The 19,465-nt window shown below is 46.5% G+C and overlaps 1 protein-coding gene across 1 annotated transcript; it reads right to left on the bottom strand.

Annotated features, from left to right (window-relative positions):
* Positions 1–6,349: 6,349 nt before the first annotated feature.
* PROX2 (prospero homeobox 2) lies at positions 6,350–16,520 on the bottom strand (the record flags this gene model as incomplete). The annotated part of the gene is made up of 4 exons (XM_032344918.1): positions 6,350–8,310; positions 9,746–9,940; positions 11,226–11,333; positions 15,129–16,520. Coding segments are annotated over 4 exons (1,881 nt in total), but the record flags the coding sequence as incomplete, so codon positions are not given.
* Between the last annotated feature and the right edge of the window lie 2,945 nt (positions 16,521–19,465).

Genomic DNA, 19,465 nt, shown 5'->3' with positions numbered 1-19,465 from the left:
GTAATTTTTATTTTTTTAATGTAAGTTAGCCCTAAATATTTTATTATTTTTTGAAGATTTATTTATTTATTAGAGAGCACAGGCAGGTGGAACCAGCAGGCAGAGGGAGAAGGAGAAGCAGGCTCTCTGATGAGTGGAAAGCCTAATGCGGGGCTTGATCCCAGGGTCCCAGGATCATGGCCTAAGCCAAAGGCAGATGCTTAACTGACTGAGCCACCCAGGCACCCCCACATTGGTAATTTTTAAAGCCCACCAGGTAGTTCCAGTGTGCAGTCAAGTTTGAGAACCAGAGGGCTATAGGAGATGTTTACTTTTATTCCCTCTCCATCTAAAGATAAGTTCAGCTATCATAACTTCCAAAGGCCCTGGTGTGTTAGTACTTTGTAGGTGTGGAAGATGTTGGAGTTATTGGAAGGATACTTGTTAATAACAATAACAATTAATGAAACTCTAAGTGCAAAATAAAATCCATATAGCCTGAAAGTTAATGCAGTTCCCAAAGATGCTTTAGACAAGAAACAGTCTAGGCAGATGGAGAATCTGGCTTCCTGGGAGCAAATAAAGCCAAGATTTAAAATGTCTTAATGTGAAACACATATGTGCCCCTGGGTCTAAAAACAAGCCACAACCTTTCCAGTTGTGGTGCAGTTTCCTAACAATAGAAGTGAGTTGTGGTATGATGTTATTTAAACTGGAAAGTTTAGGGAAGACTGATTTGTAGAGATCATAGATAGGAGAAGACAAGTGCTGTGGGTAGGCAGGTATGACTCTTCTGATTCTGAGGAGAGCAGAATTAGCTGATAGTTCTGATTATCTGCGTACACAGAGCAAAACCAAATAAACCCTAACAAAATGAAAACTAATATTTAATCAAGAAGCTAGAATGTACTTTATTAAATTAACCTGCTTTGGTATTTAAGATAATTGTTATTTGTAGTTTTAAATGTCCTTATAAAAGCACTCATTTATGGTGGCATGGACTTTTATTTGCTTCTTACATCAGTCCTTCAAAAGAATTCTATCAAAGTTTCTAATTCTATATGGGGGTGTGTGTGTGTGTGTGTGTTTTAACTTTGTATTTTGAAAAAATTACAGATTCATAGGAAGTTGCAAAAAATGTGCAGGGAAGTTCTCATGCATCCTTCACCAAGTCTGCACCTATATCTCAAAACTAAGAAACTGACATTGGACTACTCCACAGAGGTTATTCAGATTTTTACAGCTTTAAAAGTGTGTGTGTGTGTATGTGTGTGTGTGTGTGTGTGTGTTTCTGTGCAGTGTTATACCGCATGGCTTCATGTAACACCACTGTGGTCAAGATACTGTGCTCCATGTGGGGTTTGAAGACTATCAAGGGGTGTGGAATGAGTCACTTTGCTTGTAGTCCCATCACCAGCCTGAGTTCAGGACTTCGTATTTTGGGGGACTGCTGCTTTGTGGATGTAGGTACCTTAGTTTTTGCAACAGAAAGTGACTTTTCTCTTTTTATGTGATCATCATGAAAGATGTATTTTTCAAGGGCTGTGTTTTAAGGAGGTAAATCACGGTCACTTTATGCAAAGGAAATGAAAAATTTGTACCCCCAAATGTAAACATCTGTTATTGGTCTTTACTTTGGGAGCAAATCCACCAGTTCTGGCACAACAGCAATGGACTGAATGCTAGAAAATTCCTTCTCTGCCAAGCTTTAGAGCATTTGAGACTTGCTCAATAAATGGTGCACATGTGTAGTTCCTCAAACAGAAGATTGAGGGAAACCCCTGATGTGTTTGAAGTGAACAGGTATGATTCTGTAATAAGGAAATGGAAACAGTCAATACCATCTTCTAAGCACTGTCAGTATTGCCTCACTTAGGTTTTGTTGGTAAATGCCGTCTCCAGAGTTTAAGGATACATAATCCTACCATTTACGTGGCATGAGGATCTTAATTGTCTTTGCACCTAGTATATCAAAACCAAGGTGTTTAGGAATATATATTCCTTGTCATTAAACCTTTTGTTCCCAGGATTTGCTGATAAATCTACAGTCTAGCAAAACTGCTTATAGGTATGCTTTGTTCCAATACCTGCACCCCAGTCTTTCTTGGAAACCCATTTCTAACTCTATTTTTAGCCAGAGTTCTATAGGAGAGAAGAGATCCGGACTTGATTGGTTGGAAAATTCCGGCTGGTCCAGTAAGCTCAGCTCTGATGAAGTAATGGGGTATGCGATGAGAAAGTGTCTAAACATCAAGATAATCATCTTGAGCAAAAGCAGCTTTGGGGTAAAGAATACATGCCACCAGGCATAACTGTGGGTTTTTTGTAGGGATTTAATATAGTAAGAGTTCAGCAAAGCATCAAATTGGTAATCCCAATGTCTCATAACACTGGATTTGAAAAAGTCAATTTATGTAGGAACAGAGTGGCCAAAAAACATCAAGAGTCTTAAATATTCTGAAAAAGATCATCACCAACCCACATCCATGAAAAAGCAGAGGAGGGAGATCAACATTAATGACTATAAGATGGAAAAAAAAAAAAAACCCATACACACACATACACCCAGAAAAGGGACCAGATTATTTGTAATACAAAAGCAAGCTGGGGCGCCTGGGTGGCTCAGTGGGTTAGAGCCTCTGCCTTCGGCTGGGGTCATGATCCCAGGATCTTAGGATTGAGCCCCGCATTGGGCTCTCTGCTCAGCATGGAGCCTGCTTCCCCCTCTCTCTCTGCCTGCCTCTCTGCCTACTTGTGATCTCTCTCTGTCAAATAAATAAATAAAATTCTTTAAAACAAAACAAAACAAAAAAGCAAGCTTACCTTTATGGAAATGTGGTCCTGAGCATGGATTTTAAACATTAGGAGAGGGAAAGTATGGTTGTGTCTGTATAGGATCCCCCTACATACCCATCCAACTTTCTAAGGCGAACAGCTGCAAAGATGTTTTGAACAACCATCCAGGAGTTAATCAAGAAAATGTTCAAGCCATACAGCCTATTCAATGGACAGTTGTTAAAGATGGCAAGTTGAATAATTTTATAAATACCTCGTTAGTCACTACACTTATGGTTAAGAGGGTGTCCGACTACAGTGTATCAGCCTGTAAAAGACAAGCCTTTAGTAACCAACCAGCAAATAGCGACAGTAGTTACGTCATGTGCCAAGTAGACACATCAATACAGGACTGTTGTAAAGAGGAGATGAGGAAGGTATATGGACTTTATAGCACAAGGCTTTTTTAGCTGGATTTTCTTTCCCTCTCAGAAAATGTTAACATCTCTGGACACCTAGGTGGCTCAGTGGGTTAAAGCCTCGGCCTTCGGCTCAGGTCATGATCCCAGGGTCCTAGGATCAAGTCCCGTATCAGGCTCTCTGCTCAGCAGGGAGCCTGCTTCCTCCTCTCTCTCTGCCTGCCTCTCTGACTACTTGTGATCTCTGTCAAATAATTAAATTAAATCTTTAAAAAAGAGAGAGAAAGAAAGAAAATGTTAACATCTCAGTTTAAAGCTTAGTTTTATGCTGTCACCACAGTATATGTGCATTTTATTGCATGGTTGTAATAAAAACAAAATTCAGAATACATCTTATATCCATAACGTCACACATCAGTGCCGTACTTTTTTTTTTTAAGATTTTATTTATTTATTTGACAGAGACCACAAGTAGGAAGAGTGGCAGGCAGAGAGAGAGGAGGAAGCAGCCTCCCTGCTGAGCAGAGAGCCCGATGCGGGGCTCGATGCGGGGCTTGATCCCAGGACCCTAAGATTATGACCTGAGCCGAAGGCAGAGGCTTTAACCCACTGAGCCACTGAGGCGCCCCATCAGTGCCGTTCTTAAGCTAAGAACTCTTTTTCCACTGTAAAGCTGTGCAAATTCCTGACTCTGCTAGCAGTTCAGGGCTGCTAAGTAATAATATATCTAACAACATGCTGTGCACTGGGAATGGGCTGAGAAATTCACGCACATTTTACCTAAACCTTTGAACATCACTGTGAGGTAGGAGCTATTTTATTATAGCTCTTTTACAGGGTGGGGAAAGCTGAGTAACTTGCAGAGATCCACAGCTGGTAGGTGCTGGAGCTCGATGAAACCAGGCTCCAGGACTCATGCACTGACCTGCAGAACTCTTCTTAAGAAAGGTATTGATGGAGAGGAAAGCGAAGAAGTTGGGGGTGACAGATCAGATCCCGGAGGAGAAGGTGGGGAAAAGGTTAGGGTAGAGACAGCGTTCTTTACCAAAGCTCAATTTCCAGGCCAGAAGTGGTTATCAAGGAATAAGAGTCTGAGCCACAGAAGTCAGTAAATGGAGGGGGAGGGGGTTCAAAGGGAAGACTAGGACCCGATGTGTGTGTGTGAGGGGTGACTAGAGAATTTGGAAGTAACAAAACAAGTCTGTGAGCATGAAAGGGTAAGATGGTGAGATACCAAACAGCGCGGAAGACTCTTGGTAAAGGAGGAGGCAGATTCCTTGGAGAGCGGGTAGATGTGTGAGCTGGTGAGACTTGGGGTAGATGTTCTCTTACTGTTTTCATTATGTCTACCTGCCCTCAACGTTTCCTCAGACAGTCCCTTCTTCTTCTGGAGGCTAACATCTGGGGCTTAGGGGTTGTTGTTGTCTTGTTGTCTTATTTTATATGACTGAGCATTCAACTCCTGCATACTTAGATTTCTATAGTCTGGAAGAGTTCCTTCTTGGTCTATAGGAATTGTGTACCCCTGAAAAATATTCCTCATGAGTTATCTTTTTCCACAGGTGAGCATTTAATACATAATTTTCAATTGTAAGTACCATGATCGACCTCTGAGATACAGTATGTATTATTAATACTCTGAAATAGGTAACCAGAGCTCATTCTTTACAGTGTGTGTCATATATACTTAAATCTGGCCAAGAGTATGTTTATACTTTCATGAGTATTATATTTGCTATATTTTCACAAGCTTATGTTCTCCCCCAAAGCATCAAGCACAGAAGCAATTGTTAAGAATTGTAGAGCACTCCTCTAATTTAAATGTGCATAATTTAAACATCAGCCTGATAGAACTGTAACTTATTTTAGCCAACCTGTTCTTTATCTCTGCCCTACCCTTCACGCTTTCATTATTGTTTTTTATTCTCTCAGTCCTGAGAAAATGATCTTGCATTATATGCCAATGCCTCATAGAGTGTGTATAAAAAAATCAAAGGTTTTTTTAAATTTCCATTTTGCTTTGAACGCAGGTATCATGAAACTTTGTATCTATTTTACAGTGCAAAGAGCCAAAACTATAAAGAAAAGAGCTAGAATCAAAGATTATGAAAATCTAGAATATATAGGACTTCAAGAAACTCATAATTTTACAAGGGTTTTTAGAAGAAATATTTTCTAAAGATACATATAAAGTTATGCTATAGAAGTCCTGTTTTAAATTATTTTTTCTGATGATTCTGTATTTTGTTACTAAAAACAAAGGGTTTTTTTAGAGTGGACCCGTGGGCTTCTATAAAGGGCTAGGGCTGAGGTACAAAACCCTATTAAAGGGGGCTTTGTTCCTTCTGCCCTGGGTGCCTTGCCCTTCCTTGGATAGAAAGGAAAAACTTCAGGCAGGCTCCATCCATGTGCCCAGGAAGTCCCTTTGTCCTCCTCACTGTGCAAATCTGGTTTGGAGCTGTGTATACTGTATGAAGCCATGTTTGAAATAAGATTCCTAGTGATCATTTTCCTGCGTGGAATGCCAAGTAACTACTGCTTTTAGTCACTAATTGAGCATTAACTCCCTCATAGTGCCATCGTCATAAACAGGTCCTACTGTCTACCATTAAAGGATTAGACAATTGTGCAGTGTTTGACCAGACTTTGAAAATGTCTGATTTGGGAGAGAATAGTGCCCACATATACCTTAATGGAAAGGATGGCCAGATCTTCGGCAATGTTATTGACAGCTAAAAGAACTTAATAACCAGCTCAGAATGTGTTCCCAACAGAGAAAGAGATATACTTGGTAGAAACAAAAATATAAAAAATTAGAATTCTTCTGTTGGCAGAGTATGTGTATTTATACATTCTTCTGTGTTTAGGTCAGTGGGTAGAGAGCGCTTCCTGGAAGGACCGTAGGACACAAATGTTTTCAATTTGAGCTTGTACGTTTCATCTAATTGGTCCCTGGGACCAGGTTCACTGCCCTGGAGTGGCTTGGCTTAATCTTTCAAACACCCTAACGAATTTCAGGTTTGGGACAGAAATGTTCCAGAAATGGCTGCCCCCTATCAGACAATCATGTGAACTTGGAATTGTTTCCCATGAATATCTTCAGGAACTATGTAATTCCATTCTGGGTAGTGGGTCCGTCTGCCATCTCCAACCGTTGGTAACTGCCCTTGCTTGGGTTACTCAGTGCTTGCCTGCTTTTAAAACTTAGATTCGGAGACTGCTTCCTTTTTTGAAAGGAATATTATGGGAGAAAATATGGCAAAGGTAATCTGAGTGCAACTGGATGTATCAAAGAATATTTACAAATAACCTTAAAGCAACCTGAAAAGATTGGTTTGGGCTGAATCCACCTGTTTTAGTTTCCCTCCAAGCTGTTTGAAGTAAGAGAAAATTCAAAAGAAAGTCAATTTTCATACCTTTTTATATTGATACATCTAGCAATAGTTTAGGGATTTTATTGGCTCTGATCCAGCCACCCCAAAAAAAGTCAGGGAAGTTGAATAGAGAAACTTGTTTTGTGTAGACGGGGAAGAAGTAAGCTAATGAAATCACAGTCATCCCTTAGAAGGGCAGGCGCTGAGCTCTGTGTGGGCCCACCCCAGGTTGCACACCTTTGCAGTGCTTACAAGACTTGACCCTCACTAGTGGTGAAGACAGGTGCAGTGTCTCAGCTTTGCACAGGTCTTGCCTAGACACTCGGAATCAGTCACACTTTGTGTTGGGCCAGTAGGGGGGGAAATGTTGATTTCATGAATCCTTCATCCGAAAGATTGACCATAGTTTCCGTATGGAGTGGGAGCATTTCTGTTTCTATGAGCCATGCTCTATTCCTCCCAGTTATGCCTTTCATTGTCTGTGGGACTCTGCACAGGCTGTGCAAGGGTCCCGTCTGGACCTCAGTTCCCTCCTTCCTAACTAAGGCAGGGCGGGCCAGATGATCTCCTAAGGCCTCTACCAGCTCCCAGGTCTGACGTTCAGTTTCTTCTGCATGTAAGAGGTTGGGGCATCAACTGCTTTGGTCTTCTAGCACCTACTTGGGTTGTCCCGCTGATAAACTCACAGCCAATGAAAGAATGAACAGCAAAGCTCAAGTCCAGCAGAAAGTTTGCTTTCTGCATGCTGGCACAATCAGCGGAAGTCCTGGCATTCCTGAGTAGTAGGCAAGGAGTGTCAGATGACGGTGCCCCGTTAGTGCTGGATGCTTCCTGGGGACAGTGGCCTGTTTGAGATCACAAAAAGCAGCATGAGGTGGTCCTGCATATAGTCCGGCATCAGAAGGGCTCGGGTTCCTCCAGACTCTTGACCATCCCCGCCGACCCAAGCACCCGAGCCTTATACTTCCGCAAGCTGCCTCACAGCTCTCCAACTTGGGTTCGGTTATCTTTCAGATGAAGATATTATCTCCTTTTCCAACTAGAAAGCTTAAAGATAATGTCTTTGCATGTGTCTAGCCAACAGACAGAGCTCAATAAATAGGTAACTAGAACCGGGAATGTGTGAAAACAAAACACACACACACGAGATAACTTCATCTGAAAGCCAAGGGGGAGAAAACTAACACCTGTGTAGTGAGTGACCGTTCACAGAGTCCTTGAGGTCAGAATATCTTTTCGTCCTCACGACCTGGCTTTGCAGATGCAGAATGCTGGCAAGTGCCCAAGGTCCCAACACCCGGAAACAATGAAGTGGAGATTTCAGTTCCAATTGCAAACTGCTGTGTCCCTTTTATAATATGCTACCAGCACACCATTACGTTTGGTTGATATATTTTATAGCTAGGTTTAAGACTCTGAGGATTCTGAAAAAGGAAATAAATGATCAGAAGTGGTCATTGTTACCTGTGGGGGGTTCTCCTTATGCTCCCTTTTTTTCCTATGACTACAACTATACTGACTGTCATTTAAGACAAGTCTAGGAAACCTTGGCCAGTTGCTCCTAACTTTGTGGGATCTTAATTCCGAAACAGCTCCTGGGGATAGTTGGAAGATTTGAATATCTCTGGGATGTCACTGTCCAGTTTCGAAATAATTTTATAAATGGGTTTCTTCCAGGAAGGATCTGAGTCTTTCCCCGCGGAGACAGCCCTGAAGAACTCCTGTAACGTCAAGCTGGCAACTTCCAAGAAGCAATCTGGGACCTGCATTCCCAGAGAGACCCACAAGAAAGAAAAGACATGAGGCCGAGGAGACCCAGTGCCATGCAGACCTCGATGCTGCCTGCTCCTTGGGTAGTGGGCTGATAAGAGCATCTCTGCTCTCCTGCCTCTCGATTTCTGCAGCCCTAAGAATCCCCTGCTCTCTCTCATCAAATACAAACCTTAAAATAATTGTACCCATGGGACACCCCTAGGAGAGAGTCTATTAGGGACACTCCCTTTGTAGGAGGAGCTGATTCTACGAATGGTGGTGATTTTAGTAAGTGGGAAACTCTTGACTCCAATTGAAATTAAATTTGTGGTTCAAAGGTTTTTAATATGCTTTCCCTTAGTGCCTAATGAGGAAAGGCTTCCCCCCCCAAGTTTACAGCTGTTGTACCTCATCCCACCATCTTTTGGGACTGGATCCAAAAGACTTGGAATCATTCCTGCTTCCAAAGCCAAGCACGAGGCTGAAGGGGGACTCAAGAACGTGTTCCAGGACCTCACGCAGACGGGCACCATAAATGATGGGGAGCCCCACAGTCCTCCAAATTCCGCCTGGCCCAGGACTTGCCGCCACTGTGGGCCAAATGCACACTGTGTGCCCCACCCACATGCCCTTTCCCCCACGAGCCTCAGAAAGGAAGCTTCGGTTTCCAAACATATCCTGACAGACATCTGGTAGCTGCCGATAGTTCTTCCCTTTCTCAGAGGTATCCGAATCAAGTGAGAAAGGCGGGGAGAGGGAAGTGTAGTCAGCGACCTCCAGAACGGGCGGCCAGCCCAGCCGAGCTGTCAGCTGCCCACAGGACATACGTGTCTGCATTAGAGGTTCTCACCCACGACATCTAGGCCACCCGCTCACCCTCGACTGATGCTTTGCCTCTAAGGTGCCACCAGTGTGCCTTCACAGAGATCCCCAGAGAACCGAGAAGCTTGACTACTGTCTATTTCAGTATTTCCAGAAAGAAAGGATCTGAGGTGACTTGCCATGAAAGGCCCACAGATAAAATTGTCCAAGTGAGAATAAAGAACCAAATGATGAAACGAACAGAAATTGTAAAGAAAACGGGGGCCAAGTCTAGGCACTACCACAGCCGGGCATTTAGTTGTGGGCCTCCTGGCACTAAGGGGAAAAATGTCAACAAGCTGTGGTATTTTCATTGCAGAGTGTTAGATCTAAAATGGCCCAACATCTGGTCAACTTCTGTTTTACTTTCAGAACGAAGACCGCCTGTATATTCATCTTGTGATAGCCACCCACTGCCTCAGAGAAGATGTTGAGTCTCGTCTTTGTGGGTGATACAAACATTGGCCCCAGGCCACCCCAGCTTCAGCAACTTAAGGACAGACACAGAAGGGGATCTTTCCTAAAACTCAATCACGAAAGGAAGGCACTCATCAGACCTCATGGGATCCAAGTACATGGTCTTACCTCAAAATCGTTTCCCTTGTTATAGTGCATATTGAGAGCTCGAAAAAGCTCTGAGTCACGGAGTACCACCAGCATCTTGGGATTTGTGACACCATCTGTAGTCGCTTGCCGGGCAAATTTCTCCATCTGGATGTAATAAAACTCCCGAAAGTTGCTGAACCACTTGATCATCTGGGAGGTTATGCAGCGGTTGAACTGTACAAACAACAGGGTCCATCAGGTCTTTTGCCAAAAAATATCACGTTTGCTGTGAGGTGCTCAGAGTCAGAACTGTCCACTTCCGGTTCAACACAGGGCTTAGTGAGGATGGCTTCAACCACCATTCAAAAGGGCTTTCTTTTTTTAGGGGGGCGCGGGGCAGAGAGAGAGAGAGAAAATCTTAGGCAGGCTCCATGCCTAGTGCAGAGCCCAACCCCAGGTTCAGTCTCACAACCCTGAGTTCATGACCTGAGCTGAAATCAAGAGTCGAATGCTTAACTCATTGAGCTACCCAGGCACCCCCAAAAGGGCTTTTTAAAAAAAAATTATTTTTTATTAACATATGATGTGTTATTAGCCCCAGGGCTACAGGTCTGTGCAAAAGGGCTTTCTTTAAAAAAGAAGCCACAGTGTTTTCCTAGTCTATTCACTTGTACAGAGAAAAATCTCAATTAGCTATAATGTCTCTTAGAAAATATTGTTTTGATATACTGGATTTATGCCTTTTTTTTTTTAAACCATGAAAAGCTTTCCATGGTATCTAGTGTAACTTTGGGAGAGTCTGGGGTCAAGGCCAGATGCTTCTGCTGCACCTGGGCAGACTACATGGCAGCCCCAGAGCCTTCTGGCAGGTCAAGGGTGAAAGGAAGGGATAAGGGTATAGAGCAGAGAGCCGTTCATTGCCGCCCTGGAGTTGCAGAATGAACTGAAATCAGAGTGTGGTGCAGGGGCCGGCTGAGCAACTGAATATGAGGGAAAGATCTGGAAAACACAAAGATGTAGATACAAAGTATTACCCGCCCTATCCCAACACCCAGGGTAGAGGAGGCCCTCAGAAACTTGACGGGAACAGGCAAGGTCTGGTTCAAACCATCAGAGCTTTCTCTCCCTTATTGTCATGCTTGATCTCTGTGCACCTTCCGTTTTGAAATCCAGCACTTTGGATATAAACGTGACAGTGCCTAACTCTATATATTTTCTTTCTCCTGGTCTGCCCAACAGAGACAAAACACGAGGCCAAAGATGCCATTCCCTTCTCTCCCCAAGTGTTTCTGGGTAGATCTACAGCTCGAAATCTTAAAATTCAGATACCCAACCTTTGTGGTCCAAGGTTATTCATGCAGATTCTCAGCCCCAGCACTGGAAATTGTACTGATTCCAGCAGCAACACGAAGGGGACCTGAGGGGCACGTATGATGACCTAGGACTTGCCTCCCACTGGCCAAAACCCACTGCCTCTTGGGAGTTTTGCGACGCTTTCAGAAGTGAGGAATGACTTTACCTGGACATCGGGGAAGTAAGCCTTCAAGAGGTTGGAGCTGGGGTAGCGTGTGAAGAAAAACATCAGTTTGGCCTTCTTCAAGTGACCAGGATTTAGGCCCTCCTGGATTTATCTCAGCGTCAAGGAAAATAACATCAGTTTATAAATAATTGTATCACTTTATCCAAATAATGAATTGTCCTGTTCCTTATGGTTTCTATTTTATTTTTTCTAGCTGAATGGTGTATTAGTTCCATTTTTCTGTCTCTAGCAAATCTGATCAGATAAGCTTTTTCTTAGGGTACCTGGCTGGCTCAGTCAGTAGAATATGTGGCTCTTGATCTTGGGGTCTTGAGTTCAAGACCCACATTGGGCCTAGAGCTTACTGGAAACAACAACAACAACAACAACGTTTTCCAGATGATTAATGCCATATGTGTACAGTAAATTTTCAGAATTAAACAAAAATTTTATGTGCAAAATTCTATGGCCTATATAACATCAAATACAGCTTGTCATACTTTGTGCGTGTCTACTTTCAGAATAGAATGGGAAGAGATGGCAAGTCTGTCCCAGATTTCAAAACCCCATGTAGAGATTTCTTTCCCCTTCTCTGCCTCAGTTTCCCCATCTGTAAAAGGAGGTGAGCTAACTAGATGGTCCCCATTCTGCTCTCATAGCTCCCTTGGCAGCATTTAAGCCAACAAGCACCAAACCAGCTTAAGTGCAAGATCCCAGTTTGCTTCGGCTCAGGAAGCTTGAACTTCTCAGCTGCACCTGTTCCCCATGTGCCTGGCAGAGCTCTCCCTCACGCCGCCCAGCTCAGCTCGGACACCCCTCCTCTGTGAAATACTTCCCTGCTGAATTAGGCCTTCCTTACCGTGGGCTACCAAGGCTTTTTGTACAAACCTCTGTTGTAGCAATGGCCTGACTGGAAATTTTGTTGCATGTGTGTCTCCCCATTTAGACTGTGAGCTCCTTGAGGGCAAGGGCCTTATCCTTTCCTCTTTGTATTCCACGTGGCTAGCCTGGTGCTAGGAACATAGTAGGTGCTCAATAAATGATTGTTGGCTGAAAGAATGAATGAGTGATTAGATGGTCAACCTGAACCCGTTATACTCCAACCCATACCTCACTCCGAGAACATATCTCTAACAAGAGCAGGGAGCTGTGGTGTGACAGCCTAATGCCAGCGTGGGAGGGAAATAAAGATTCTTGCATAAGAACTCGTAGCATTTCCGGGGACAGGCCTGGGGCTGGGTGAGAAGCATTACACAGAGTCACGTTGGAGCTCAGGTCAGAGAGCTGTACCTTTAGGACAATTAAGACTTCTCAGTAGGGAGATACCAGTTTAGCCAAAGGAGACCAATGAATTACAGCCGCAGCTGGCCATGGCTCCCAGGCGGCTGCCCAGAGAACCCCTGCCTGGGCCTCCTTGGACCCACTTCTTATTGTTCCTAAAGGTTCACAAATGCTGTGGAAAGAAGGCTGGATTTAGGAGTCCGAAGACCCAGTTTCAGACACCTATTAGGGGCAAGCCCCTTACCTTCTCCGGGGGTCATTTCTAAAATGTAAGCGTAGGAGTAAAAGTGTGTGCCGGGCAGTCAGATCCGGGGTGTGACTCCTGGCTCCGCAGGTGTCTGTCTTGGGACTTTCTGCAGATTAGTTTGCTTCTCTGTCCCAGCCTCTCGATCTCGAGCGGAGGCTTGAAGATGGTGGGGTCACACCAGCCCACAGCCCCCTCTCCGAAACGCTGGGCCAAATGGGCTTCAGATTTCAGAATCTGTTCCCGAGTAATGGCCACACGGTGCATCTGTCATAGGTCAGCAGAGGGCCAGGGCGGGGTCCGTGGTAGCAGTGCGAACCCCAATACAGATTTCCACAGCAAAGTGGGATAGTCGATCGACAGCCTCCAGTCAGGGCAGGTCAGGCTTTGCCGCCGAAAACGTCTCCATCAGCCTTAGGGGGAAGACATCACCGGGATTTTCAGGGCTCTCGAGTCTCAGAATTGAGGCTAAAAGGTGGTGGACAGGTCCCTGCGAACTGCCGCTTCCCTGCCGGCCACGGGGAAGGCGCGCTGCGCGGAGGTGCTGCCCCCTGCCGTCTGGTCACGGCGCCGGCTCTGCCTGTTGCGTCGGGCGGGGTGCGACCGTGAACGTTCTTTTACGCTTCAAAGTAGCTGTCGCCGCCCAGAAGAACACATCGCTGATGCTGGAGTGTGGGCAACCGGAATGAGGGACCAGCTGGGGAACCAGAATGCCGCCTGGGGGCCCCAAACCATTCCATGCACCCAGGACCCGTGGGTGGGCCCCCAAACCTCCCAAAGCGGAGCCCAGTCTTCATTTTACGGGACAGGGCTAGGCACACAGTAGGCGCCCGAGAAGTATCAGCATCTGCCCTGCCAAGGGAAGAACCTCTGGGGTTGGGTCCCTTAGGTTCTTCCACCATGGCACTAATTTTAACCAAGTGGCCTCTTACAGAAGGCCCAGACAGGTGGGCCTTGCCACACAGGGCGATTTCCTGACGATCTCTCTCTACACCTCCAAGAAGCTTTCCTGCTGCCTGAGAGGCAGTAGTGGCCGGCGAGGTGTTCCTGCGTTGGTTTTAGAGCCGCTCGCTGCCTGCCGGCCTGCGAGGGGCGAGGTGGTGCCCAAGCTTTAGGCGTGTTTCCAACACCTGCGACCAGAAGAGGGCGCTCGTGGTATTTAGAACACAAGAGCCCGCCGCCCCGTGGCTCTGAGCGGGTCCCCACCCCGTCCTGTCGCCCTTCATACTGCTGCCCAGGTTGCTCACACCTGCGTATGCAGCTCCACGGACGCACTGACCTCTGGAGACTCAATTATAGGCCGCCCGTGAGAAGGAGCGGTGTGAGCTGCGCTCGCTAAAAAAGCAACATCCTAACTAATGTTGTCAGGAGCTGTAGCGCTGCAAGGACGCCTGCTGGAAGACGATCTTCCCTCACGTGCGTTTGAGGCTGCAGACCTTCTCATCTTAGAGCTTCACAGAGGACATCAGCATGCTAAAGGCTCTGAGAAGTCCCGCAGTCAAACTACCCAGTAATAGAAATAACCAGTATTTAACAACCAGTGTTTAAATAACCAGTAGCAATAATCTAGTATTTATCTAAGCTGCTTTTCCCCTAACTTAACAACCATTAATATCCTGAGGGAGGGTTCCTCTGGGCAGCACTTTAAGAGAGTGGGGTCTACCTGAGGATTGCAGTAAGATCCAGATCCCTACAGACCTGCCCGGGCCCCTCAACCTTCCCCATGCCCCCGCCACCCCACCAGATGCCCAGCCCCCAAGTTCTAGTCCTCTCACTTGCCGCTTAGAAGCTGTTCCTTAGACTAAAGGCTTCTTACCCCTCCCAGCTGCCTCTTGGGTCTAGTCCCTCAGGAAACTGTCCCCTATTCCATCTGCCTCAGAAGTTTCGGGTCCCTCATGTCTTCCCCATGAATTATCTGGGCAATGCAGGCTTTTTTTTTTTTTTTTTTTTGCCTGTGGAGCCAAGAGATTGGGAAGCCGGGCGTCAGACGAGGTCATTCCTTCGACCCTCTCTGCCTAGGCGTACAGGCTGCTGACAACCAAATTATGGTGTTTTTCCTTCCGCTGGGTATTTATCCTATTTTGGAAGGCCTTCTGAGTTTACAAACAAATGAAACTCTTTCAGACTCAAAGGAAAGAGTCAATAATGGTAGGATCCAGTATGTCACACAAGAAGGCAGATGACCTTTCCCAGCATCCTTAAATGCCAGAAGGTCGCCCCCTTCTTGTCAGAACCTGGTAACTGAGCCACAGGGAAGGAGAGCCTGGAAGCAAGCATTAAGGAGGCCCCCGGGAAAGCAAAGCTATTTAATGCCACGGAGTTATTTGTCCCCACCTCCCCTCACCTTCCAGGCTTCCTGTTTCTCTAGTAAAGGATATGTGGACTGAAGGAAAAGGCAGCACATCGGGGACAGCCTGCAGGCCGCCCTGTTCCATCTTCACCGAGGGAAGAACGGGCAGTCTTTCCAGACGGGGGGAAGCGAAGGGCAAGGCGTAGTGCTGCTGGCTCAGCACCGATGGCCGCAGTTTGAGCACTCCGCACGGTCGCAGGCCGGACTCTAAGGAGCGATGACTTTGGGGAGTTGAGTCGTGGGGAAGACTGCTGCTCCAGTGACCACTGGGTCTGGGATCCAGCAGCTGGCCAAGAGTCTGATTTTCCTGGATGTGGGAAGGCGCAGTCAAAGGACAGTTTGCTGGGGGACCCTGATAGGGTATGGGGATCATCCTCAGAGAGACAGGGTACCTGGGAGGGTCCAGAGACTTGGCCAGTGAGAGGTTTTGCAACAGGACCCCGGTCTGTGACTGGGCCCTCCTGGGCAAGGTGGCCAGAGGAAATAGGTCTTTACAGGCACCTCTCTCAGGAGGTGAGGGCTCACTTCTCCCCTCTGGCACAAGCCCCTGGAAGCTTCTGTCCAACTGAGTCAGGTGGCCTGGTGGATCCAACAGTACCTTTTGTAATACTGAGTCCACAGCTTGGGACACTGCCCCAGTCAGTTCTTTCCTCAGAATCTCCAGCAATGCCTGTGCTCCACAGGGAAGGAACCTGGGCTCCTCAGACTGGTGTTCCGCCTCAGAGACTCTGTGTTTTTCCTCCTCAGGGTGGTCCCCATGGGAACCCTGGTAGTGGTCACTGTCCAGAGCCCGGGACCTACGTCCATAACCCTTCCTCTGCTGTGCCCTCAGAGGGCCCTTGTCCGTCTCAGAGCCCCCTGGGTCCTGGGCTGTGTCCCTGGGCTCAGCAGCCCGCAGGATGTGCTTTTGTAAATGTTTTAGCTGTTGCTTCAGCTGATGGAGCTGTTCTCTTACCCGAGGGCCCCCTTTCCGGCTGCCGTGGTCCCCGGCAGGGCCTGGCTTCAGGGGGCCTTGCTGCATGGGAAGGCTCTGCTTCCTCTTCCGCTCCTGGGCCTTCCCTGGGCAGCAGGCACCGTCCCTGGCTCGGGCCTTGCTGGGCGCCGGAGCCGGAGTGTGAGGAGAGAGGCACATGCCTTGGACGATGGTCTCCACCCTCGCCCTCTTTGCTTGGATGTTCTCATCCCCAAACCAGTCAGGGTCGATGAAGCTGGAGCTGGGGCCGGGGCTCCAGGCAAAGGGGGCATCTCTGCCCTTCTCTGGGGGGGCTGGGCTTCTCTCACCATCCATACAGGGCTCTGGCAGGCAGGAGCAAGCCTGGGACAGAGGAGGAAGCAAGCCAGAGTTTGGATCCAGATCCTGGCTAAACAGACACTTGCTCAGAGCCGTGGCTCCCTGAGGGAGTCCCTTCTCCGAATGTCCTCAGCGGGAAGGATACCCAGAGTGAGCCTGGGGTGGGGGGTGTCCCTCCTCTGCACTCAGAAGGATGAGAAGCAGCTGTCAAGGACGCAGACTCCGTGATGCCAGAGCTTACAAACCTGAGCCGACTCTGGAATGAGAGACGGGAAGAAAAAAACAGCATAGGTGATTCTGAGTGGTGCTTTTCAAACCCGAAGGTGGTTAAGCACCTAGAGAGGTTGTTACAGTGTGGACGCGGCTTCAGCAGGGCTCGGGTGGGGCAGATTCTGTATTTTTGACCAGTTCCTGGGTGATGCTGCGCTGCTGGGATCCTACTATAAGAACATTCCTGGGGCGCATTTACGACGATGTGGATGGAACTAGAGGGTATCATGCTTAGCGAAATAAGTCAATCAGAGAAAGACAACTACCATATGATCTCCCTGATATGAGGAAGTGGAGATGCAACATAGGGGGTTTGGGGGGTAGGAGAAGAATGAATGAAACAAGATGGGATTGGGAGGGAGACAAACCATAAGTGACTCTTAATCTCACAAAACAAACTGAGGGTTGCTGGGGCAAGGGGGGTTGGGAGAAGGGGGGTGGGGTTATGGACATCCGGAGGGTATGTGCTATGGTGAGAGCTGTGAAGTGTGTAAACCTGGAGATTCACAGACCTGTACCCCTGGGGATAAAAATACATTATATGTTTATTAAAAAAAAAAAAAAAAAGAACATTCCTGGGGCGCCTGGGTGGCTCAGTCAGTTGAGCATCTGCCTTCAGCTTGGGTCATGGTCCCAGGGTCCTGGGATTGACCCCTGCATAGTGCTCCCTGCTCAGCTGGGAGCCTGCTTTCCCCTCTCCCTCTGTCTGCTGCTCCCCCTGCTTATGCTCTCTCCCTCTTTCTGTCAAATAAATAAATCTTAAAAAAAAAAAAAAAAAAGGAACATTCCTAAGAGTGATCCTTCAGGGAGAAATTCTCTTGCTAGGGCATAACAATAGAATAATAATAATAACAATAATAATAATAAGTGTAATAGCAGCAGCTAACTGGACCACTGGCATTGTGCCAAGAACTTTACATCCATTACCCGATTTAATTCTCATAACTCCCTGAGCGTGTTGTCATTCTCACTTAAGAGATAAGGAAACAGGCTCAGAGAAGTTAAGTAATCCTCCTATGGTCATACCACAAGTAAGTGGCAGGCTGGAGTCAAAACAAGGTTTATCTGATTCAGAGTAACTTTCTCAGTGTCTATACCACAAGCCCCCCGCACCCAACCCGGCACCTGTTTAAAATAGCAAATTCAGGAATCCCCACCTGCGCTGCACCATCAGAATCCCTCTATGGGACAGGGAACCTGCATCTGAAACCTGTAAATCCAAGTTTGAGAACCAGCTGTCCTGCTCCCAGAAGAATCAGATTCTGCCTTCATTGTTCATAACGACTGTTTATTAAGCCCCTCCTACGCGCTGGGCCTTTGTCCAAGCACTTAGAGAGACAGTGGTGAACCAGCAGAATCCTGCTCTCGTGAGGCTGGCTGTCCCTCAGGAGAAGGGAATGAACACGTCTGTTTCCAGGTTGTGATACCTGCTAAGAAGGAAAAGTGCAATAAGGGCCTGTAAGTTGGGATGTGGGTGTGGGAAGAAGCAGGGAGCTATTTTAGGAAAGCCTGCCTAAAGCTATTTTTCCCCCCACAAAGTATCGAAATACACTGTACTTGAATCAGGAGGCTTCAGATAGCAAGTTTAAGGCACTTCAAGTTTACCGAACATTTGTCCACGCCACCTCATTGTACCTGGTGCCAAACTTGAATGTCAGTGTCATTCACCCATTTTACAGATGAGGAAACTGAGGCTCAGTGAGGCTGAGATTGGCTTTTAGCCACTAAGATTCTAAATCCTTTGACACAACCACACTCTAGCTGCCACCCTGGAGATGGAAAGACCTATATAAGGGGCTGACTTTGGGGTTCCTTAGCACAGTCGGTTAATTGTCTGACTCTTGGTTTCGGCTCAAGTCCCAATCTCAGGATTGTGAGATGGAGACCCGGGTCCGGCTCTCCTGAAGACTCTCTCTCCCTCTCCCTCTGACCTTGCCCTCTGTTCTCTCTCTCTCAAATCAATAGATAAATCTCTAAAAAGAGAAAAAGAGACTGACTTCTCTGTTGGTCAAGCGGATGCTTCCTTTCCTATAAGAGGTAAATGAATTTCTTTCCTCCAGAAATTTCCACTCTCCTTTGCTTCGCTTGCACAAATGCTGGTAGGAGAGAGACCGCTTGTTTCCTTACTACTCTCAATCTGAAGCTTACTTGGAGTTCTTTGCTGCGGGTAAAGTTGGCTTTTCAGGAGCCTCTGGGTTCTTGTATGGACGTGGCCACAGCCTCCATCTGGAGCTGCCGGGAGACCAGATTCCTGGACAAGCTCTCCGTGAGCCATGCTGCTCCGGGTACCAGGGTGGAAGGTGGGAGGTGGTGACAGCTGCCCAGCCGTCATGGGGAAAATGCTGCTGAAAGTGAGGTTCTTGGGTCAGAATCATTAGAAGGCTTTTGCTTTGAGTAAGACATTTGTAAATTACTAAAATAAAATAGATCATTTGCCAAGTTAATGTACATTTGAAAATATATCGCTAAATTCTTTTCAACAGCTTGGATGATTTACCACCTCTTGAAGAGAAACACGTTTGTTAACTTCCTGTGATCATTTGACAATGAATATATATTATTTGTATAATATGAAAAAGCGATTTTTACATCAGCTCTTTCTTACCATCTGCTAGGCATACCTGGGTCATCCATTAACACGCATTGCCTGCTTTCTAACTAATAATGATCCCTGAACTGGCAGAATTGATATTTTAACCAAGAGAGACTTGCAGTAATACACAAACTATATATATTTTCAGTTAAGTACCTTCCAAAAAGAAAAGGAGATTGGTTATGATTATTCTAACTGTTGAATGAACATC

Source organism: Mustela erminea, chromosome 5, assembly GCF_009829155.1.
Source record: "Mustela erminea isolate mMusErm1 chromosome 5, mMusErm1.Pri, whole genome shotgun sequence".
Lineage (NCBI taxonomy): Eukaryota > Metazoa > Chordata > Mammalia > Carnivora > Mustelidae > Mustela > Mustela erminea.
This window is presented reverse-complemented; position numbering and strand designations above follow the sequence as displayed.